The 24,939-nt window shown below is 44.4% G+C and overlaps 1 protein-coding gene and 1 pseudogene across 2 annotated transcripts in view; both read left to right on the top strand.

Moving 5' to 3' along the window:
• Nucleotides 1-24,939, top strand: part of Tmem232 (transmembrane protein 232) — a 218,003-nt gene that overhangs the window by 80,059 nt on the left and 113,005 nt on the right. For both annotated transcript variants that reach the window (XM_032899639.1, XM_032899638.1), the window contains exon 10: nucleotides 13,537-13,715. In XM_032899639.1, coding sequence (XP_032755530.1) covers nucleotides 13,537-13,715 — 179 coding nt within the window. The remainder of the gene's footprint in view (nucleotides 1-13,536; nucleotides 13,716-24,939) is intronic.
• LOC116897740 lies at nucleotides 18,978-24,683 on the top strand (annotated as a pseudogene).

The following is a 24,939-nucleotide window of genomic DNA, read 5'->3' as shown; positions in this document are numbered from 1 at the left end:
CTTTGGTATGTATGTATGTATGTATGTATGTATGTATGTATGTATGTATGTATATAGGCATGTATGTATGTATATGTATCTCTATCATCTTTCTTGTGTGTGCATGCGTGTGCATGAGTGTGTCATGCTGGTACAAATGGAGGTTAGAGAAAACCTTTGGGGAGTTGGTTCTCTCCTTCCATTTTATGAGTTCCCGGGCTCAAAATCCTCACTTTAGGTTGGCAAGAAGTACCCATGAACCATCTGAATGGCCCTCAAGTAAGAAGGCATTTTAAAAATTAAATTCTTTTATTTATTTACATTCCAAATGCTGCCCCCTTTCCCAGCCCCCCCTCCCAGGGTTCTTCACCCCATCCCTCCTCCCCTTTGCCTCTGAGAAGGTGCTCCCCACCCCATTCCCTTACTCCCTCTTATCCTCCCATTTCACCACCCCCAGCATCTCCCGTTCCCTGGGGCATCAAGTTTCTACAGATTAGGTCCACCCTCTCCCACTGAGGTCAGACAAGGCAATCCTCTGCTACATCTGTGCCAGGGGCCATGGACTACGCATGCTCTTTGCTTGGCGGCTTAGTCTCTGGGAGCTCCAGGTTAGTTGACACTGTTGGTCTTCCTATGGGGTTTCCATCCCCTTCAGGTCCTTCAGATCTTCCCCTAACTCTTCCACAGGAGGCCCCGACCTGAGTCCAATGGTTGGCGATAGTTCTCTGCATCTCAGAGGACAGCCATGCTGGAAGCACAACATGGCGTCAGTAATAGTGTCAGGGCTTGGTTCCCGCCCACGGGATGGATCCCAACTTGGGCCGGTCACTGGAGGGCCTTTCAGAAGGCACTTTTTTATTTTATTTTATATATATATTTTTTTACTAGAAAAAAGTCTTCTATTTCTCTAAATATGTAAGCTGTGTTTGGACCAAACCCTCTGCATTCCCTGTCTCCCTTGGGAAGACTGTTCTGGGATTCTGGACATCTCACACTTTCCATCCTTTGAAACTTGGCTGCCCATTATCCCATCCAGGCATTTCTTTCCCTTCTGGTCAGTCACGCCGTCAGCAGTGGCTCTCACTGTGTCACCATGACTGATGCTGCTCCGTTTACTTTCTTCACATCTGCCTCTTCCAGTCGAGCTGTGTATCCCACAGGCACTGATGTGGTAGTTTCTATTGGTGAAGAGAACAGCGCTGGGAGACGGCGCCTGCTCTGTGTTTGCCCACACACAGCTGGCTGGCGAGTCTTATCCGTGTTAGCTTCCGGGCTCTGGCCTCATCAGTTTTGCTCCTCACAGCATCTGATAAAGGTGCACTTTGAACCACATCACACGTTTGCACTGCCTTCCAGCCACGCATCCGATTTCACTAAGTAGATTGCATTTGTCAAAATCACAGAGGCTGAAACTCACTTATAGTCACTCGGACAAACACAAACGTGTGTATTCCACACTTGCAGACTGTTTGCAGTCTGTATATCCAGAGTGGTAATTAAAGGTTACAAGGAGTCCAGAACAAAACAGTATGGTAAAAGAGAGTTCCTAATCCTAGGTTTCAAATACACAGATTCTTAGTGAATTCTGGGAATGTATAGTTTTGTTCCCTTCCATCCCCTGAGGCCCTGCCTGCTTAGTTTCATGGGTAGGCATGGTCTCTCTCTGTATATTTTAAGTGACACTTGGTAGCCACCATAGAGAGTAGAACAGAAGACTGGCTTGGTCCTGGACTAAAAGTTGCATAACAGGCAAGCTTCCCAGGAGGGTGTAGCCGTGTGGATGAGAAGGCTCTCCGTGACCGTTGCGGCCCATGCCATCTGTCACTACAGGGTTCCTCCCATCATTAACTGTCAGAACACTACATGAATAGGCTCTCCTCATTGATACCACTTATCAGCAGTACTCCATTACAGTCCAAGCAGCTTACTTGTTAAAAAAAAAAAAAGTAAGAAAATTTCAAAAGAATTTTGAGTTCGACAGCACAGACATTTGTCAGAATATGTTTTATGGATTTGTCATTGAGCTCGAGGACTATAAAACCAAATCATCTTCGATTTGACACGAGCCACTGTAGTCTTCTAAAATAATTTTCTTCAATTAATAATTTAAACGTGTGAGGGGAAAATGGGCCGTATGTATTTTAATCATTCTTTTTTTAAGGTCAGGAAGTTGGGAGGTGAGCACGGTCACACATAAAGTCAGCCCTTGGGGAGACTGCAGCAGGAGGATCAAAAAATTGAGGTCAGAGGAAGAGAGGCTGAAGAGACACAGGCAGGTATGAGCTCATAGCATCTCCAGGCAATAAACTGGGGGCACTGGATAGCAGCTTCAGAAGAGAAGCCTGGTGGCTAAACACCAATGGTTTAAATAGCGAAATAAAATGGAAAATATAAATCAGAACAGGAGAAAATCCATCTGTCTTAGATAGGGTTTCCTTTGTTGTGAACAGACACCGTGATCAGAGCAACTCTTATAAAGGACAACATTTAACTGGGGCTGGTTTAAAAGTTCTGAGTTTCAGTCTATCGTCACAGCAGGAAGCACAACAGTGTCCAGCTAGGCATGGCCATGGAGGAGCTGAGAGATCTACATCTTTATCCAAAGGAAGCCAGGAGCAGACTGTCTTCAAGCAGCTTCAAGACGGAAGGTTTCAAAGCCCACCCCCACAATGTCACACTTCCGCCAACAAGGCCACACCTCTCAGTAGTGCCACTCCCTGGGCCAAGTGTATTCAAACCACCACACCACCCCTGAGGGTTCAGTGCATCCAGGAGCTCTTCCCTCCCAGGGAAGCAGAAATGCAACACCAGAGGGCAGGAATCAGGACCAAGAACTTGAGGAAATGTGCCCTACATGCTCATTAACAGAGATTTTAAAGACCAGAGAAAGGGAAAGAAGGAGACAGAAGTTGTCCACTGCACTGGCAGAGGGCCGAGGCACCAGGAAGAGCCTCTCTTCTGCGCTTGCCACTAAAGCAATGATGAGAAATCATTTAACAAACGACTCTTCTCGGAAGACAACTAGACCCTCTGGGGATTACAACCAGGGGAGCCCAGAGCAAAGACAGACCAACAGGACACTTCTAGATTACAGAGAAGCAGCTTAGACCCAGAACCATGCAGTATCTAGTGAGGGGGAAGCCTAGCTAGAACTGGAGTCTGCAAGAGAATTGACCCACAGTCTCTAATCACATGACAGACATTGGGAAGGATGTCTCAGGGAGGAGTCATCGTTCCCAACCCACCCTGCAAAGAACCTCTCACCGATGGGCCTGGTCATCATCATCTGTGATCTGAACTCCCACAGGTGTGACTAGCATTGGGAAGTTCAGGAAGGAAGGCTGAGAATCTGGATGCTAAGCAGGCAAGAGATCACATTCAGACTCTACCACATTGGTCTCTCTGCCCTCCTCTTTTATATAATGCCCAATGTCAAGTTATCAGGACACCGGTCATTTTTATTCTCTCTCTTTCTCTTCTAGTCATTTCTTTATATATATCTAGTTATTATTATTATTATTATTATTATTATTATTATTATTATTATTATTGGTCTTTCCAAGGAACATAGCATGGCCTAGTTTGGGATCCTCCATGCGTCAGACTTCTGAAATCTGTTATTGTTTTAGGTCATCAAACTGTAATTTTTCCTCACCTCCTCTCTCTACCATTAGTCACAGACACATCTTCTCTATCCCTCGTCCCCGTGTCTCCCATTTTCTTAGGTTGTGAACCCTTAGCCTTATTGGCAGATCCATCTGCTCCCCACTTCTATTTAGTTTTTATTTTCTATGCTTCTCAACCACTCCAGCTCTAATCACTGGTCGTAGTCTGTTTTCCCCTCCACTCCCACACAGTAATGAACAGCTCTGCGTTCACAGTACTACACGCCTCCCTCTACTTCCTAAAATGACCTGAGTTTAAGGGGTGATCACTTTTTACTTGATAGCCACTGCATTTTCACAGCGCCCTACCCTTTGATAGTTTTCCTTATAAAACTGTATTATGCTCTTGGGAACATTCAATATTGATCCGGTACTGAGGATCTAACTAGTGAATTAGATCTCCACTGCAGCAAACAAAAATGGAAACCGAGTTCTATTATAACCAAGCACCTCTGAAACCTTTCGAAGACTGCAAGTACTTCCACTGGGTGAATGAGGGCGGTCAAAAGAAATAACCAACCAGTAGTCTAACTCACAGGTAAAAGTACCACTGGACAAATGCAAGGGACAAGAAAAACCAAAGCAACCTGACCCCTTGGAACTCACAGAAGCGCCCGCTAATGAGAGAAAATTAGTCCACGTTAGAACAAGAATGTAAAACAACAATGTTAAGTTTGCTCGAATAAATCTAAGAAGCCACAAATACACCACTGAATGCATTCCAAGAGAACATAAACAGAATGAAATGAAAAAACGGATATGAAAGTGAGATTCAACAATGACAGAGAAATAACAACAACAAAAAAATCAATATGAACGACTGGAAGTAAAAAAGTGCCGGCTGTCGAATAAAAAGCTCTGCAGAAAGTTTCTGCAGCAAAATGGATCCAGGGGAGACAGAATACAGGGCTTGAAGACGGATGATTAGAACATTCATCTTTCTGTTCTTTTCTGCTACCTCTCTGCCCACCTTCATCAGGTTTGCTGGAGCCTGAAACAAACAGGTTAGCTTCCCTTCCCCCACACTCCTTGCCTGCTTCTCGGCCATCAGGGTCAATGCCCCTAATACCTACTACAACAGGAATATCCAGGGATCAAAGCCAAAAGCCCTCAAAAGAACACAATCAAGAAAAGCCAGGACAGTTTGACCCCTTCAGAGCATAGGCCTTGGATATCCTAGCACAGCTGAAGCCCAAGAAAGTGACCTTAAATCCCATCTTATAAAGATAATAGAGGCCTTGAAAGAGGAAAAAAGTAAACCCGTTAAGAAATACAAGAAAATACAATCAAACAGGCAGAGGTCTTTAAAGAGGAAACAAATCCCTTAAAGATATACAAGAAAATGCAGTTAAACAGATGAAGGAAATAAATGGAACTGTTCAAGACCTGAAAATGGAAATAGAAGCAATAAAGAAAACATAACTGAGGGAATCCTGGAGGTGGAAAACCTGGGGAAGGGAACAGGAACTACAGATGCAAGCATCACCAACTGAATGCAGGAGATGGAAGAGAGAATCTCAAGCATAGAAAATAGAATAGAAGAAATTGATACATCAGACAAAGAAAATGTTAATTCTAAAAAAAAATTCCTGACACAAAACATCCAGGAAACCTGAGATACCATGAAAAGACCTCATCTAAGAATAATAGGAATAGAAGATGGTGAAGAAAGAAAGGCCCAGAAATTATTCTCAACAAAATCATAGAAGAAAACTTTCCTAACCTAAAAAAGGAGATGCCTATAAACATACAAGAAGCTTATAGAACATCAATAAGACAGACCAGAAATGGTGCTCTACCATCCCAAAAGACACTTGCTTAACTATGTTCATAGCAGCTTCATTTGTAATAGCCAGAAGCTGGAAACAACATAGGTGTTTCTCAACTGAAGAATGGCTAAAGAAAATGTGTCACATCTATACAATGAAATACAATCCAGCTATTAAAAAACAAAGACATTATGGAATTTGCAGGCAAATGGATGGATCTTGAGAATATCATCCCAAGTGAGGTAACCACGTGGATATTAGCCATAGAATACAGGATACCCATGCTACACTCCACAGACCCAAAGAAGCTAAACAAGAAGGAAGTCCGAAGAGAGGATGCTTGAATCTCACCTAGAAGAGGGAATTAAATAGTTACGGGAGGCGGATGGAGGGAGGGAACTGGGTGGGAGAGGGGGTGAGGAGGGGAATGGGTGGGTTCAGGATCAGGTGTGGGGAGAGACAGGAGAGACGGCCAGATGGCTGTGAGAATGAATGGAAATCTGCAACTGACAGAGGGAGGAGAGTTGGGCATCTTGAGGATGTGACGGAGACCTTGGATGGGGGTGGCGACCATTCAGGAATCAGTATGGGTAACTGTATCTGTGAGTTACAGCAGTGGGGATGTGGAACCTGAAGAGACCATGTCCTGTAGCCAGGCAGGGACCCCAGTGGAGCTATAGGGACACCAACCCACCCACAAAACATTCAAGCCCAAATTTATCTTGTCTAAAAGAAATGCAGGGACAAGGATGGAGCAGAGACTGAGGGAACGGCCAACCAATGACTGCCCAACTCGAGACCCATCCCATGGGCCAGTGCCAATCCCTGATGCTGCTAATGATACTGTTATGTTTCATAGAGGAGTCTAGCATGGCTGTCCTCTGAGGGCTCCATCTAGAAGCTGACTCAGATGGATGCAGATACCCACAACCAAACAGTGGGTGGAGCTTGGGGACTCTTATGGAAGAGTAGCGGGAAGGATTTGGCTCTGAGATAGGAACTCCACAGGAAGACCAACCTGGACCCTTGGGGGCTCTCAGACTGAATCACCAACCAAAGCACATATATGAGCTGAAACTAGGCCTCCCTTCTCATGACAAGGCTGAACCTCCCCTTGTAGCGGATGTGCAGGTTGGTCTTCCTTGGGTACCAAACAACTAGAGCCAGGGGGCTACCCCAAAAGCTGTTGCCTGTCTGTGGGATATGTTCTAGCTGGACTGCCTTGTCTGGCCTCAGTGGGAGAGGATGCACCTAGACCCACAGAGACTTGATGTGCCAGGGTTGGGGAATCTCCACTCTCCCAAAGGGGAGGATTGTGGGAGGGGGTGACTGGGAGGAGGGACAGTGAGCCAGGTGTTAAGTGAATAAGAAAAAAAGAATATTCAGGTAATGACACAGTTAGCTCAGTAAGAAAGTATACACAGGGCGTGTGGGATCTGTAGGACACTGTAATAAAACCATGAATCATGGACACATGAACAGGAGAAGAATTTCATGAAAAAATGCATGGAAAACATTCTTTTAAAAGAGCATAAGAGAAATTTCTGAAGCCCTTGCAAGTTTACCCAGGTAAAATTGGCATTTAGAATCCCTAACAGACAAGACGAAGAAAGAGTCTGCCGGTGGCATATTATAATTAAGCACTAAATATACACCCCAGGACGCATACACCAGATGCCAGAGAAACACCGGATCACAGACAGGGCAAGCCTCTCAGAGTAAAAGCAGGTGTGTTAGCAGGAACTTTAAAAGGCAGCAGGCCTTAGAACATTGCATTCCGGTGTCTAAAAGACAACACATACCAATCCAATCCACTCTATCCGGCAAAGCTGTCATGATTAAAGGTTAACTAAAAGAAAACAAACAAGGGATCCATGGACACTAAGTCAGTTTTACAGAAGACACCGAAAGAATGCTTTGGACTAAAGAGAAAGATCAATCCATTTTGGAGGTGATAGGAAAGTATAAGCCACTTTAAAAGACAGCTACCAAGTGAAAACCAGGAGAAGAGCAAACACTGAAGAATGAACAAGACGACACCAGTTACCACACACCTCTCGATACCTCCATCAGCGACCTCAGCTCCTCAACAAAAAGACACAGACCAGCGGGTTGGGTCGAAAACAACGAAAAGCAGAGTCTATCTCTTCGATGCCTCCAAGGAGTGCGCCTTATCTAACGACGTCCACACTAAGGGTGAGAAGATGGGGAAAGGTACCGCAGGCAGAGCAAACGGAACGACGGAGCAAGCGTGTGTCACTCTAAAACCCCCATAAGAAATCAAACAAGCCAATCAATAATAGCGAATAAACAGGTCATTAAAAAGTAAGCACAAATGAAGAAAAACACTGCTCAGCCATCAGGGAGGATACGAAGTCAAGCTCTACCTGAGGTCTCTCGCCCAGTCAGAAGGGTAGCCATTGGGAAAACAACGGGTGCAGTCACAAAGGAGATCGACGTGAAGGTCCCCGTCCCCAAACTAAAAATAGACATAGCCTACGACCCCAGTGAAACCATTCTTGGGGATTTACCTGAAGAACTCCAAGTGGACGTGTGTTAGCGCGGTGGTTCATCTGTGTTCACCGCAGCAGAAAACCAGCCTAGATGTTCATCGGCAGGGGACAGACGAAGAAAGCATGACATAGAGAAACCATGGAAACCCTCTCACCACAAACGTCGTTGGTAGGGAAATGGGTGCAACTGTAGACGTTTATATTAAGTAACTGCGGGAGAGTCACGTTTACTTGTGACCTTTTGTTTGCTGTTCCTAGGTTTTATATAGATTCAAGAAAGTACAGGAGAACAAAGGGAGAGAAGCTAAAGGGTCAGGGAGACAGCATGGCTGGGAATATGCTCAAGGAATATTAGACACTTGTGTGGAAACGCCCTTCTGTAGCCCAGTGACGTTGTATTTGGTGTCTTGTTAAAACAGAGTTAGTGGTATACGTGACGGTGGCGTGCCCCGAAGCCCACGTGGTGATGGCTCAGTCCTCAGCCTCACAGTACTGGGAGATGCTGGAAGGAGCCTGGCGGTCTAGAGCTTCCTTCCACGGGCTGTCAGAACCTTCCTGAAGCTTCTCTTTGCCTTGCTGTCTCCTGGCTGCGGTGTGCTTAGCAGTTTTGCTCCAGGAGATATTCCTTGTGATGAAATTCTGCCTCTGTAGATCAGTGGTTCTCAACCTGTGGTGGTCATGGATCAGACATCCTGCATATCAGATATTTGCATTATGATTCATAACAGTGGCACACTTAAGTTATGGAAATGGTTATGGAATACTTCCATGGATGGGGGTCAGCACAACACGAGGCTCTGTACTAAAGGGTCTCAGCATAGGAGGGCTGGAACTGCTTCTGTAGACTGAAAGACAGTGGGCGACTGACCACAGATGTGAGCAACTTTAACTGTGATTTAAATAATTTTCCTCCTTAATAAAAACAGTCCTAGCTTAGGCTGAGCGACTTGGTGAGACCTTAGCCCAGGGTTTAAACACAGCTATGGGCGATGAATCACAGAAAGAAATGTATAGATTGGGATTCTATCAGTAAATAGTGGTACATACCTGCAATCCCAACAGAAGAGAGCAGATGGTCTAATCACGTGTTCAAGGCCAGCCTTGATTATAAGATGTATTCAAGGTCAGTCTGGGTTACATGAGACTCTGTTTCAAAAGAAGAGAGCAGAAAACCCAGAAAACAATATAACAATTAATAACCAGTTAAAATCTGTAACAAATGATACTTGTTTTATCAAAGCCCTTTTCAGGGCTGGGGAGCTGGCTCAGCCGTCATGAGCTCTGTCATGAGACTGGAGTTGAGAACCTGTCGCCTCCGTCGGGCGGCTCACAAATGACAGCATGGTCAGCTCATAGTGGTCTGGCACTCTTTCTGTTCTTCGAAGGTATTTGTACACACACACACACACACACACACACACACAGAGAGAGAGAGAGAGAAAGGAGAGAGAGAGAGAGAGAGAAACACACACATACATAAAGCATCAGAAGTAAATCCTATTAAAACTTTTTTCACCTAAGACTCAGTTTGAAAAATAACTTAAAAATTCAAAATTGGGGCAAATGAGATGCCTTAATCAGTGCAGGAATTGCCACCAGGCCTGATGATCTGAATTTAATCCCTGTGACCCACATGGTAGGAGAAAATTGATTTCCTCAAGTTGTTCTCTGACTCCCACCTATCACCATGGTAAACATATGCCAACACAGACATACACACAGACATACACACACACTCACACACACAGACATACACACACAGACATACACACACATACACACACACACAGACATACACACACACTCACACACACACATACACACACAGACATACACACACACACACACACACACACATACACACACACACACACACACACACACACACACACACACACACACACACACAGACATACACACACACCACACACACACACACAAACACACACACACACATACACACACACTACACACACACACTCACAGATACACACACAGACATACACACATATATATACACACACAGACACATGCACACACAGACACACACACAGACACACACACTCACACACAGACACACACACAGATACATAGACAGATATACACACACTCACACACACACTCATAGACATATATCCTCACAGACATGCACATAGACATACACAGATACATATACACACAAAAACAGACATATACACATACACACACAGACACACAGACACACAGAGACACAGACACACACACATATACACACACAGAGGCACATACAGAGACATAGACAGATGGGCAGACAGATACACACAGAGACACATACATACAGACACACACAGGGGCACATGAACACACACAGACACACACACTCACAGACACACACACTTACAGACACATACAGACACACACACTCACAGACACACACACAGAGACACATATACACAGACACACAGACACACACATACACACACACACACACACACACTCACTCACACACCCCTGTTACACAAAATAAACACATTTAAAATACAGTAATAGTAGAACCCCTCGATAGCCCTTTGCCTGTGTGGATCCTGGTGTTTCTCTTCCTGTGGCTCTGTAAAGCAGCATCACTCATGTTTTCCTTGGTGCATCTCTGCAGCCATGTTCTATGGAAAAGTTCTGTGTCGCTGGAAGTCAGATCATCCCAATCCTTCCCCATTTTCCAGACGTTCTTCACCTCTACTCCCAAACCGACCCCTCTGAGCAACCATCTCATTTTCACAAGCGATCGCACGGTTGTTTCTGTTTCCTAACTTTAAGAACAAGCTTCTCCTTTGACCTTTGCTTACCACAGCGGTTTCATCAGTTGCTCTCCCTGCTAGCTGGCGTTTGTTCATCCTCTCCAGTCCCCTCCTGCCTGTCACAATGAGGACCTATTATCATACAGCTCTCATCACCCAGTTCACCACTGAATGGCTAGGACACAGCATGGAACAGACAGAGCGCCGCTCCTCTGCAGAGACGTCAACCTTTGCCTCTGCTGCCATATTCTGTTGGCTAACTTTACAGCCTCCATATTATTAGGAACTCGGTTCTTCAGCCCAGTGTGACGTCCTCTCTCTCCTCAGAACCGCACCTCTGCAGGAGTCCTATTATCAGTTCAGCTACTCCAATTTCCTTTAGCACAACGCCAGTTTTGTCCTTAAAAGCACTGTTAAGCAGCATACTAATCCTAGATAAATGGAGACTGTTTTTACCCTACGTCTTCTGTGTTATAGTCATGGGGCTGAGGGATCAGTATGTCAGAGTGGATCAAATAACACCTGTCTTCCTAGAACTATGGGAACCCTTCCAATATGATTTACATATAATTTTGTAAGCGCTAGCCAGGAAACTAACTATGAAGATTCAGAGAGTTTCTTAATAGGATATGAACAGAACAATGGCTTGGAGGCCACTAAAGAGTAGTGTACTGTTGGATGGATGGACGTAGTGTTAAGTGAAAGGGGTAATTTACATTCATGTTAGAGGACAGAATTCAGCATTCACTCAAGAACTCCCGTCTTCAGCCTCACTTTCTTTGTGTAATGTCTTTGCAATTGATGAAAGTGGATGAGTGATGACAGATGTATTCTAAAATGATATATTAAAACGACAGAGTCATGGTTGTCTGGCTCTCTAATTTGGGATTTATACAGACAAATGACATAGCCTGGGTTAGGAATGGCTACCTAGCCTGCAGCAAGCCTGACCATAAAGGTGAGTAGGAGATCTGATATAGCACTTAATGGCTGACTCTTTCTGGTATCCTCCTACGAGAGGCCAGTCTCCAACATTCGTCTCTACCCTTTCTCCAAATCACCCTGCTTGCAAGGTGGGGTGAGGTCTTGCCTTGTCCAGCTCTCTCCCTTACTGTACCAGCCCTCACCCAGAATCTTGCACTGGCAGTCCCATTACGTCATCTTTCCAAGGATCTACTGCTTTCCAAACTCTGATGTAAGTCATCCCAGCTCCAGACTGGTCTATTTCCAGTGGCTAAAAGCCACTGGTTATCTATTTCCAAGAAAGAAAACATAATTACATTTGCATTCTTTTGATTATATTCTGTTTTTGTAGTGAGAAACATTACTATTCATCAATGGGCCCATTTTCAGTTACAGAACTTTGAGTATTACACATAATTATTACATAAATTATTGTACATAATTTGATTGACACAGGGAGGAGCATCTTACTAGATGTCTGGCTGCTTGCCTCTCCTTCCTTCCTTCCTTCCTTCCTTCCTTCCTTCCTTCCTTCCTTCCTTCAAGTGACAGTGACATAGAGTGAACAACCTTTAGGATAGGAGGTTAGAGGATGCCTTTCTTCAATATCTGAAATGTATGCACATTTTCTCTTTCTCTCTCCTAGCCTTTCCCTTGCTTTTCTTACCTTGTGGCCTTTCCCTGTGAATGAATGTGTGAACTGTCTGAGTCGGGGCATGTGTTGCATGGTGTAGATCACATAGAGTGGGGCATGTGTTGCATGGCATAGATCACATAGAGTGGGGCATGTGTTGCATGGCATAGATCACATAGAGTGGGGCATGTGTTGCATGGCATAGATCACATAGAGTGGGGCATGTGTTGCATGGCATAGATCACATAGAGTGGGGCATGTGTTGCATGGCATAGAGTGGGGCATGTGTTGCATGGCATAGATCACATAGAGTGGGGCATGTGTTGCATGGCATAGATCACATAGGGCATTACCTCCTTACTGCTCATCGGCTGTGTTACTATAGGGAACATTTGAGACAAGTTGGTTTCCTGTGTTTCCTTTCATGTGTTAAACATACACACACACACACACACACACACACACACATGCTAAATAAACATAAGTATAAGGCCTATAATAGAAGTATAGCACAGACTAGAATCCAGACATAGTTGGCCCTCCAGTTTATGCCAATTAAAATAATTATTATCCTTTTGTTTGTTTTGCTCAAGGCAGGGTCTCACTATGTAGACCAGGCTGGCTTCAAACTCACAGAGATCTGTCTGCTTTTGCCTCCTAGGTGCTGGGATCAAAGGCATGAACTATTATGTCTGGATTTTTAAAATAATAATTATTCTTATTGAAGTTTTGGGGTTTTAATACCTTCTATCTCTTTTTGTAAAAGTGTATTCTTCTTTTTCTTTAGAAAACTTGAAGTTTTCCCATAGGCCCAGTTCTTTTCCATGCTATTTTATAATTAAATTTAGTTTGTCTCTCTTCTGAGAACTGTATGATTTCATTATTCAGATTTATTTTTCCTGTGTCTACCTAAATCAGAATTATCGATGCCAAGCATCACCACATAGAATATAGCCTAGCTAGGTAAAAAGAGTAATTGAAGGATAAATGACATTATTTTAATCTTGAGAGTAGAACTTAATATAGTTAAATTTCTAACTATTTTGTCGTGTTTAGGTTGGAGAGCATTTTAATTTTCAGTTTCTCTAGATTAATAGCATTAATTATGAATGTGAGTAAAATTTAACTTTTTCATGCAGAAGATAGTATATTCTTAAAAACTGTTATTATCTTCCTCCTCCTCCATCATTATCACCATCACCACCACCATCACCACCACCACCACCACCATTCCCGCAGGTGCGAAGGTGATCTGGGTCGGATACTATGGCGTAGTGTATAACCTGGTGAAGATGTCATGGGAACTTGAGGGTGACGAGGAACAGGATGGATTTAGAACCATGGTATGGCAAACACTGCAAAAGATCAAGGATTATGAGGAAGACCCACGAATCCAAAATGCAGTAACAATAGCCCAGGTGAGTCCTCAAACTTGTCCTCTCTCGGCAGGAACCATAGCGGTTCGTCATCCCTCGATGACGTCACCTTGAGTTCCATACTCGCCTACTGTTGTTCCACGGTGAGGGCTAAGTTGAAGGTTTTAGTATAATCAGAATTAAATAAACTGGACAAACACAGGCCAAAACCAAGTGAAACAACCCGAGCGGAGACTAATCCAAACATCGATTTTGGTACATCGATGTAGCAAAACAATCCGACAGACGTGTAGTAGGTACACCACTAAAGTCGCCAAGCCACAGCTTCTCCCCTCTCTTCAGAAAACATGGCGTATTAGCTCGGTAAGTGGTCCTGTTTCAGGAACATTGCACGAACTTCTGCCTCTAGGGTTCCGTCCGGGAAGGGTTTGATGAATGTACACACTCTCTTCCACAAGGAGCGGTCAGAGAGGTCGGCTATCCTCTGCGGCTTCTCAGAGCTTGCAGAACACCTGTCCAAGGCCCTTCAGGCTCCTAGAGTCTTCACTGAGAAGCCATGCGCCTCTCTAATGGCTCTCCCTTTGTCTGTTACTTGGTCTCTTTGCCTTGCTGATTTTTAATATTCCTATGTGTGTATTTAGTATCTCGATCTTTATGTGTTATGGATCATTCCTCTTTTGGTTCTATTTGGTGTTCTGTATCCTTCTTGTACCATGAAAGGCTTTGGAAAACTTTCTTCTATGATTTTGTGGAAAGTAATTTCCGTGCCTTTGGCCTCAGTTTTGCCCCCCTCTGTTCCTATTACTTGTTCTTTCACAGAGTCTGAGATTTTCTAGATGTGGTGTGCTCAGATTTGTTCAATATTTCCTTTGACTGTGGTGTCCATTTCTTTTTTTTTTTTTTTTTTTTTTCGGAGCTGGGGACCGAACCCAGGGCCTTGCGCTTCCTAGGCAAGCGCTCTACCACTGAGCTAAATCCCCAACCCCTGTGGTGTCCATTTCTTCTCTCCTTTCTTGCATGTCTGGGATGATTTCTTCCATGTCTCGTGCCCTTTTGGTGAGCACACACAGAATTTGCTTCTAGATCGATTATAGGGCATGAAGTAAAATTTATGGGAAAAATTATGCTGTTGGCAAAAACAAAAAATATATAAAAATAGAGTAATAGATTATTCAATAAAAAATAAAATTGATTAGTTGAGGAATTGTTCTTTGGAACAAAGTAGACAATTTGTAGAATAGGTACAAATGAGAAATCCAGAAAAATACTCATCATGAAAGCTGGAGGGGTAAATAGAATGGAGCTCTAAGATGTGTAGAACAGTTACTAGGTCTCTTCACAAGTTCATGCTAATGTATTTGAAGGCACAGAGTGTGACGGTTGGTCTTAATGCCAACCACCTGAGTAGGGAGCCACGCCCGAAGAATTGTTCTGATTGGCTGTTGCTGATGCCCTGGGCTGCTTCCCAGAGATAGAAGGTTTGTCCCTATTGCGGAAGAAGACACCATGAACTTGGACAGAGAACTCTGAGGTCCTGACCTAAAAGCCTTCTCCCTGTGGGTAACTTTTATAGAGCTGGAAAGTACTATGCAATGGGCCAAGGGGGAAGCAACCAACAATCTTACCCATCCTTGAAGCCATCGGACCACAACTATGACCGGCAAGGGAAGCTATCCCTAAGGGTGCAGTAGTGGCATTGATATCTTGGTGCTAAGTAACAACTTTCTAATTGGACCTAAGGCTAACTCAACAGGAACAAAATCACTCTTGGTACTGGAAACTACTTAAGGCTAGTGAATTTGTGGATCTTAGATGAGAAATACTACCAGCATGCTTCCTAACGGCATTCTAAACACTTGCCCTTCAGCCCACAGTTAGTGTAGCTCCCGATTCTCGCCACAGTAGCTTCCCTTTGCAGTAGACAGAGATCACCACAACTGGTCAATCACGTGAGGCCAAGGCCCACCAGGAACACCTACAGCACAACTCCTATACCTAGGGCTCAGGGAACATCAGATGTGAGGGGAAGAAAAGCCGTGTGAGCCAGAGGGCCAGGAAGTCTGCTGCAAGGTTGCTTCTCTTAGAAATAACAGGGAAGATCTACTCAACGATACCTCAAAAACACAGCCATCGAAACAAGACCTAGACAACAGCACCATCAGCAAACACGTTAACATGTAAAGGGGAAGTCTCCAGGGGCTATCCTTGGACAGTACACAAAACAACCCAACCCAACCCAATCCAACCCCAACCCAATCCAACCCCAACCCAATCCAACCCAACCCAACCCAATCCAATCCAACCCAACCCAACCCAACCCAACCCAACCCAAACCAAACTAAACCAAAAACCCTACACGCACCTGAAGAAGGAGGCTGAGAGCTAGAGAAGTAGTCTTTCCCAGGGATGAGCCCCTTAATTGGTCATTCAACACCAAGTGGTCAGCCCTGAAATCATATGCATACACACAACACCAAACAGATCCAACAGGTTGTATTTATATATTTATTCATGTATGTATTTATGCATATATATTTATGCACATTCATATTACACACATATATGAATTAGAGGGAGGGAAGTCAGAAATCCGATTGGGAGTAAGGAGAAAAGGACATGGGAGGAATTGCAGGCAAGCACAATGAATGAGAGAAAATGAGTCCATTATATTTTAGTAATATTAAGAAAAATCCATCCTCCGAGGCTACAAACACACTTCTGAGCTCTTAGACCATTTCAGAAATAACTGATCTAGTACATATAATATGATGGTTTTGACTTAGCTGAGCAGCAATTGTTAATGATTAAAGTCAAACATGTAACTAAAAAAGAAGAAAGCCCCGATTGCTATAATCTATGTGGGAGGCACTGGTGGCACCTCCTGATGGGAGCCCAGAGAAAAGGGGCGTGGCCAGGAGGACGCTTCCTCACCTTTGGCTGGCTCAGCCTCTCCTAGGCTCAATTCACCCCGTCCCTCTCGCTGCTTAGCACTTTGCTGATGTCAGACTGGTGTTTCCAGACACACAGCTCTCCAGGAACCTTCCAGGTTTTGACACCAGACTGTGACTACTAAGGCACCCAGCCTCACGTCTGAGCCACATGCGGTTCCTCCAATGTGAGACAGCCACTGAAGGATTCCTGTGGCCGAGGCACCCAGTCCCAGCGACCAAGCAACTGACAGGTTCTCAGCTTCTTCAGTATGAAATACCTGTTACTATTTTTAGCATGAACCCGTCTAACGAATTCTTATAGTGTAGGCTCACCTTATATAGGCTATAGTCTTTTTGAGAACCCTGGCTAGTCATGTGGGAGAATGAATGGATTTCCAAGACAAGCGATTTGATTTAGTGAATGTAGGAAACCAAGATGAACGTATTCATTACCATGTCGTTTCACATGGCACTTAAGTCACGACGACTTGTGCACTTAGGTGTGGCACTATAGTAAATGAAAAATGCAAAGAAGTTGTCAGAATTCACCACTGGAGCAGCCGTGAACAGAAAGGAAACAAGAGTTTAAATTCTCAGTTCCTATAACCACCTGGACTGCAGCAAATTAAAACCCACAGCCTTAGTTCTCTTGGGTACTCAGTGGTACTAACCACACATGCTCACAGGAAAAGATACTGCTGGACACACAGGAGAGGGGAAGCCCAGGGACGGGCAGTCTAGGGGCAGGGCCCTGGTGCAAGCCGAAGGCAGTTACAGAGATGCTGCCCTTGGATGACCTTGAGGGTACTTAGCTATCAGTCCTTCTCTGAAAGTGAGGCCAAAAAGTCCTCAACCAATAGGCTGCCTCTTGTGACTGGAGCTAATATTACAAAATAAATACAATTTCTGCTCAACAAATAAATAAAAAAAACCCAAGTTGTGTTTTAAAACTGCCAGTCTCTTATTATTTCTATAGTAGACTATGAAAGAAGGGGACATTTATATTTAATATAAAAACTCAATATCAAACGGGTGATAAACTTCACATGAAATTACAGTTGGTAAATATCTTGAGGGGGTGGACAAGAGTCACAATATGAAGGAAACCAATTAAATTATTATTTCTCCCGTAGTGGTTTCTTTGTTCCTTCAGGTCATGAAAATACGGTCCCAAGGCTAGAAAAACCCTCCAGAATTGATGGAGGGCGGCTCATTTTCAGAGCATGACTTGTTTCAAGATTCCAAAGGGGGTGGGGAAGCTGAGGTGGTGTCGGCCCGGCGGCTCTTAGCTTTGGACATAGCAGCCACTGAGATTCTGCAAGTAAGCAGGTCTCCTCGGGATGGCTCAGGTCTCCATCCTCAGGTGGCGAGGGTGTAAGCAGCATCGATGTCAGCTCAGGCCTGAGGCGCCACCCTAATAAACTGCTAGAAGTTCACCATGAGGAGGGAAACTGTTCCGTTTCAGGCTGTTTGCTTTAGAGGCATTTGCAAGTTTGCTGACGGAAACCCTACAAACTCGCGTGTGTTTCACGGGTGTTTTACAGTTTGCTTATCGCAGTAGTTAATTACCCGCCCTCAATAGTGTCTTGCGTAGGAAAAAAATCGAGACATTTTGAAGTTACTGAGTCATTCTCCTGAATATACAGCCATGACGTTGCAGTGTTAGGGTTCACGAACTGCGGAAGAATGATACCGCAGACTCAAACGGTATGCAAAAGCAAGGAGCGTTCGTTCCTGCACGCAGAGGCCCAGCTCCATCCGGATGGGAGGACCGCGACGGGATTCACAGATCGGATTTTAAAGCTAAAATGAGGGACACTTGGGGGCGGGGCTGTAGGCGATCTGTATCTTGATTGGTGGGTTCCATCTCTGGGGGCTGGGCGATGCTGTGACTCGGACTAACTGTGCTTGCTTCATGCCAAGGACGGGCAGCTCTTGACATCTTGGTCGCAGATTTGGCTCTTATAAGCTGGAAGGGGGTCCCCTTTACACAAGCCTACGGTTGTTACAGCAAACGACTTGCCCAGTTCTGGGAAGCAGAGACTCAGGCCTGGTCTCTGGACTGCTGGTTTGCAGCCTGCCTCGGTGTTAGCCTGTTTCCGGCCAATTCCTTCTTTTCAGCAGTAACGGTCATCTGCCCGGCACAGTGGCCGTTTACACAGTGCTGTCATTTCTTCTTCATATCTTATTTCATTCAGGTTAATTTCTCATCATATATATATATATATATATATATATATATATATATATGTTTATCATTGAATCATTGAAGTTTCTTGCTCTTTCTTGGGTTAAATTAGTTATTAATCACCCAACTTCATAATTCTTTACTACAGGCTTAACAAATGTTGACAGGTAGAAGGTCATCCGGTCGATGACTCGGAGCCTGTACTCCACGTTCTTAGTAGAAAACGAGACTTTGCTTGTCAGCTTTTTAATCCTCAGTACGACGTGACTGATAATCTGTAGGAACTACGTACGGTTAGGAAGTGGTTTTCCTCCCCCCCGCCCCGAGGAAGAAAACAGACAACTGCCTGCCCGCTGCGACTAAAATGTTCTACTTTCATTACACTCTACTTAAATTTTACCTTTGTTTTTGTTTTTGACCAAGAGCTCAGAAAGAACCAGTAAAAAGAAATCAACCGTAGTGACCACCACTGTATACCTGACGGTCCCTCTACCGGGACTCGGACAGAAATCCCCCACACCCTCATAGCCTCTGTGGACCTCACTCCTGACTCTGTGTAGACTGTGTGGGGGTGTGACAGGAACGGCAGTCAGCGTTCTGGACAACTTTAATGGACTCGGAAGTGCATGCCTCTCACGGACCCTTACTCTTCCCCCCAACCCCTGTCTGCTTCTGGGACTCCTTCGATTACGTCTACTGCTCTCTGATGTGCTATCCATTTCCCATGCCACTTCAGATCTCAAGGGGACGACACCGTAAGCCCACAAGCCACCTCACGTTTGTGTATTCTATCATTAGAACTCGGTCTCCATGCGTGTTTTCAAGGTCAATCACTTGATGTAAGCTGTTCCTCTGTTTTCAACGTTTTAGTAAATATCTACAGATAATTACATTTGAAATTCATAAGTCAATCAGGCCCAGCAAATATAGCAAATACTAGATGATGCAGCAAGGCCTCAGACTCAGGGAGAGAGCAGATGGTTGGCATAGCCAGGAGCCCATCGGCTATGCACGCGATTTTGACACAGGCTGAAGAAGGGCCTCGCTTACTTGAACCAGGAATTGATAGGGAGGCAAGTCTTCTTCCGCGAAAACTCTAAATTGGGAATTTCTGAGAGCAGCTCTATTGATTTAGTGGAAGTTTAGTTTAGTGTTCACTTGGTATTAAACAATAAGTCATAAATATAACATATCTGATGAAAACCGAAGGACCCTCACTCTAGGCCTGCCTCACACCAAGCTTACTCAGAACCAGATAGAGTCAGTTAAGCTACTGTACAGCAAAACTGTGACTTCTAGACACAAATCCTAAGATATCTGACGTAGGAAGTATCATTTAGTTTATTTTGCATTTGATCAGTATTATACGAACGAAGGTTATATGATAGCAAACCCCTCTCCGGCTTCCTCCTCGGTCGGCTGTGGCCCACGTTCACCAGCTGACTCCATCTTGGTGACCTAGAGCCCAGCATGGCGATTAGTGAGGATGACCCAGGCCGTGGCCTAGGCTGTTTTGTGTGCCTAATTGCTATGCTGAGGACTTGGAGAAGATGCTTATTTCTCAGAGGCTGATTGTAGACAGGACTGACAGACTTCCTAAAGATGTCATGAAAGGGACAGGAGGCCATTCACATTGTGGCCTTCTGCGTGCTCAGGGGGAGCTAATCATTCTTTACTAATCGTCTGCATTGCATTGATCACTGAATAGAAAGACTGATAGATCCATCCCTAGGATGGTAGAAAGAGTGTCTTGATGACATCATAGTAGATCTGGTAAATCAATGTGAGCCTCGCTCTCCTGGGTCAAGCAGTTCACCTCTCCAAGGTTAATCTGTCACAAGCGAGTTGGTGAAAACGACCTCTCAAAGTGTTGGATACAGCCAAGACTTTGTCAGATCCGAAATCCCAGACACGTTTGTTGTTGGATGTGCCCATTGATTATAACGAGGACTTCAGGGATTTGCATTGTGTTTGTGTCATTAGTGAAACTGGAAACGGCAACGGCAACGGCAAAGCCTATCAGAGAGTTCAGTTTGCGTGCGCAAACATGAGTTGTCCCACTGACGCTGCCAGCAAAACTGTGAGGCATTCTGGTTCCGTGGCCACCTGCTTCATAAAGCTTTTTGCATGAATGTTGTAAGAATTTTATGTTGGATATTTTTAGAAAGGTCAGTTGCTGTCCCATTCTTGAACTTTTGGTGTGCACTATGAGCCTATAGGCAGGCAGTCCATTCCCTCTTGTAGACTGTCGTTCAACCTATGAATCGAACAAATCTTTGAAATTACCATTATCAAGTAATAATACTGATATTGTATCCATAAGAAACATTTAAGGAGAAGATGTGTTAGGGTTTTAATTGGCATTTAAAATTTTTCTTATCTGAGAAAGAACAGATCTGATTGAGTATTGTTAATTATGCCTCTGTGCCTTTAGAGCAGTCTGAAGCAGTCAGTCTCACGTCAGCATCAGCATCTAAACCCATGTTTCAGCAGTGGACTGGCTATACTGTGCCACTAGGATTATTTCAAGGAATATTTTGAGACTCTGTGTGTGCGTGTGCGTGTGCGTGTGCGTGCGTGTGTGTGTGTGTGTGTGTGTGTGTGTGTGTGTGTAGTCCTGGCTGTCCTAGAACTCACTCTGAAGACCAGGCTGGCCTTGAGCTCAGAAATCTGTGTGTCTCTGCCTCCTGAATGCTAGAATTTAAGACTTACACCACCAGTGCCCTGCTAACATTTCTTTTAAAAAAGCAAATAAATAAATTCTAAAACTTAATAAATAAGAATATGAAAATATACTTATCGAGTCCTTATTAAATCCATTTTTATTTAATATGAAAATGTAAAGAGGTCTGAAACAGTAATCCAAACATAAAAATTTTGTATGTTATGCGGTAGACATAGCCTTCCAACATATATCAATAATTTAAATGGGAGATTAAATATATGGGTAGCCCCATCAAAACACATTGCACATTCTGGACACTCACATAGACACTATTTTATACTAGTGAGAAATAAACTATTGCTGTCTTCAACTAGAGTTTGAGCTGCAAACCTAAATCACAAGTGTAGTCAGTGATGGAAGGTGGCCAGGGAGGGGAACATTTTGCAGATGATGAACTGTTTTGAGGCAGTCTTCGCCTGACTTGGACAGTTTGGAAAACACTTTGGATTGCGCGGCAGTAGGCATTAAATTTAAAGGGACATTTATGAAAGCAAAGGTAGATGTTTGGTTGGGTTCATAAAAATAATCTAAATGGATTTCAGACTTGTTTGAAGAGAAACAATTTGGAGAGAGAGAGCTCTCTTCATTGAATTTTAGTTGTTTGGTTACTTTGTAGTGTGAAATTGCTACATAGAATATATATATTCAAAACAATAAATTACTGCTTTGGAAATGGTGGTATACAGCCATTGAGGTGGCCTCCATTTTATTTGAGCCTCTCTTACTGACATCTCTGCATAACTTTCCTCTTCCGAGTCTTGATTCGACCACATGACTTGATTTGGATCACGGCACAGTTTACACAAGCTGAAGTGTGACAGAGGCATACAAAGTGAAGTCTTTTGTGTCTTCTCCTGGAATTTTGTAACTGTCACCACCCAAAGTTCACTACTTAGTGGAGGTCGAAAGGAAACCTGGCGCCAAGCAGAGAGAGCCTCCCTAACTCCTCCCTCCCTCCCCTAGACTGGCCTTCTCCACAGAACCTGACAGCAACGCAAGCGGGTCTGTAAGCACCGTGGCTATCCCTCTGCTGTTCCCAAACTCAAGCTACTGACCTCGAAACCGCGAGCTAAGCAAACAGTTGTGTTTAGGAGTGACACTCCGATACAGTGAGTTCTGAGTTTGACACCTGTACACATGGGATTTTATTTCACTACCCTGTTGGTATTATCTTCGTTTTGCTTAAGTGCTTGAGACAAGGTTTGCATATGGTCAGACTTGCTTTATGATAGAGGTTAACGTTGAATTCCCAGCTTCCTCCCCTCCGAAGCAGTAAAATAGTGTGCACGCTCCACTCTTTGGTTCAAGCTCATCCTTAAAAAAAAGACAGTAATAGTATTATTAAAACTGGTTAAGCATTTACAGTGTGTCCTATATTTGCCTTAATTAGCAGATTTGCATAAAACCATGACACGCGCTATTTTTACCTTTATTTTACAGATGTGGAAATTAAAATTTTAAATGAGGATTCATATTTTCTCCAAGATTAGCTAGCTTGCTTCTAGATACACGGTTACCCATACTGCTTGAAATCATATCTATATTATACTCTGACTTCCCTCCTCTGCTGAGTACCCTTACAAAAACCTTGGAGTCCTGTGTGAGCTTGCTTGTGTGTGAGCAGTGCATATACACACAGATCAAGCTGTGAAGAGTAAGCCAGGAAGCAGCACCCTCCATGGCCTCTGCATCAGCTCCTGCCTCCTGCCCTGCTTGGGTTCCTGCCCTGATTTCCTTAGATGATTGTCATGGTTTGAATATGCTTGGCCTAGGGAGTGGCATTTTTGGAGGTGTGGCCTTGTTGTAGTAGGTGTGTCACTGTGGGTGTGGGCTTTAAGACCTTTACCTTAGCTGCCTGGAAGCCAGTATTCTCTAGCAGCCTATAGATGAAGATGTAGAGCTCTCAGCTCCTCCTGCACCATGCCTGCCTGGATGCTGCCATGCTCCTGCCTTGATAATGGACTGAACCTCTGAACCTGTAAGCCGGCCCTGATTAAATGTTGTTCTTATAAGGGTTGCCTTGGTCATGGTGTCTGTTCGAAGCAGTAAAGCCCTAACTAGGTCAAAGATGGACAATGATGTAGCAGTGTAAGCCAAATAAACCTTTCCCTCCCCACGTTGCTTGCCTCTGAGAGCTGCTTTTCATTATGGTGCTCCATTTGGAAATACCAAACCCTGGCTAAGATGGCGGTGGACAGACGATCACAGGGCGTTATCAGGACAGACCCGGCTGTGTTCTAGGGAGGATCGTGGAAGGACTTTGGAACTTTGGGCTGGAAAATAATAATAACAAAATAACAACAACAATAATAATATCCATTATTTTAAATATATATATGAAATTTTGTGTAGCAATTCTATACTACAAAGTAACCAATTAAAATTCCGTGAAGATACCTCTCTCTCTCCAAACAAATTTCTTTCTCTTCAAACAAACAAATCCGAAATCCATTTAGACTCTTTATTTTTATGAAACCAGTTGAGAGCTGAGAGCCAGGCGGGGCGGTCCTGAAGGGGCTTGGAAGATAAGACTGTTGAGGGCAGCGCAGGCACAGACGACGATGGAGGCCTGGCCTGTGGCGTTCCCGAGAGCTGCTTGAGACTCTTAAAGGTTCTATGGGGGCCATCTGCAATTTCGAATTAAGAATCCGTGGTTCTTGTCAGCTAGGCTGATGGAAGTCAGCTGTGACCACTGAGAAACCAGAACCGGCAGTTGATGCCGGTCACCTGAAGCTGAGATAAACAGGAATTAAGGAGAGACCAGCACCGCTGAGCCGAAGTCTTGCGGGAAGCCTTCCCCAGTCTCAGCACACAGAAGCTGAGATCCAGAGGCGGTCAAGGCTGTGCCTCATGCTAGCAGATGAACCTGATCACGTGTAAGGGTCTCCCGGGTGGTATTGGTTTCGCAGGCACAGGAGTGTTGTGTAGAGCAGCTGAGCCTGAGGGAGCACTGGCGAAGGTGTAGCTTCAGTAGCAGTCGAAGCCCCAGGACTGAGGAGGTCATGCAGAGAGTTGAGAATTGGCAAGATGAAGAGAGCCCAGGAGAGGCTAGGTCAAAGAGCAGCCCAGTTGCAATAAGAAACCGCAGCATTTTCGAGAAGCCCGTGCCATGGGACAAGCGACGAGGGCAGCAGGAGCTGCAGAGTGGGGTCGCCCTGAGACCATGAGACAGGCGGTCTCATGTGCTGCTACCAGCCCTTAGTAGGAGCCCAGAGGACGGTGAGTGAATCCCAGAAGTCTAACACCGAGCTTTAAATGACTAGGGCTGGTTTTACTTTGTTTAGATTGTGACAGCGCCCTGGGGTTTTCCCTCTCAGAATAAGAAAGCATTTAACTCATTGTGAGTTTTACATGAGTCTACAGCTGAAAGACTTTGAACTTTTAAGGAGATTTTTGAGGTTTTATAGAGACGTTGGGTTTAAA

This window comes from Rattus rattus, chromosome 4, assembly GCF_011064425.1.
Source record: "Rattus rattus isolate New Zealand chromosome 4, Rrattus_CSIRO_v1, whole genome shotgun sequence".
NCBI lineage: Eukaryota > Metazoa > Chordata > Mammalia > Rodentia > Muridae > Rattus > Rattus rattus.
Note: the sequence above shows the minus strand (reverse complement) of the source record. Positions and strands in the feature narration are given on the sequence as shown.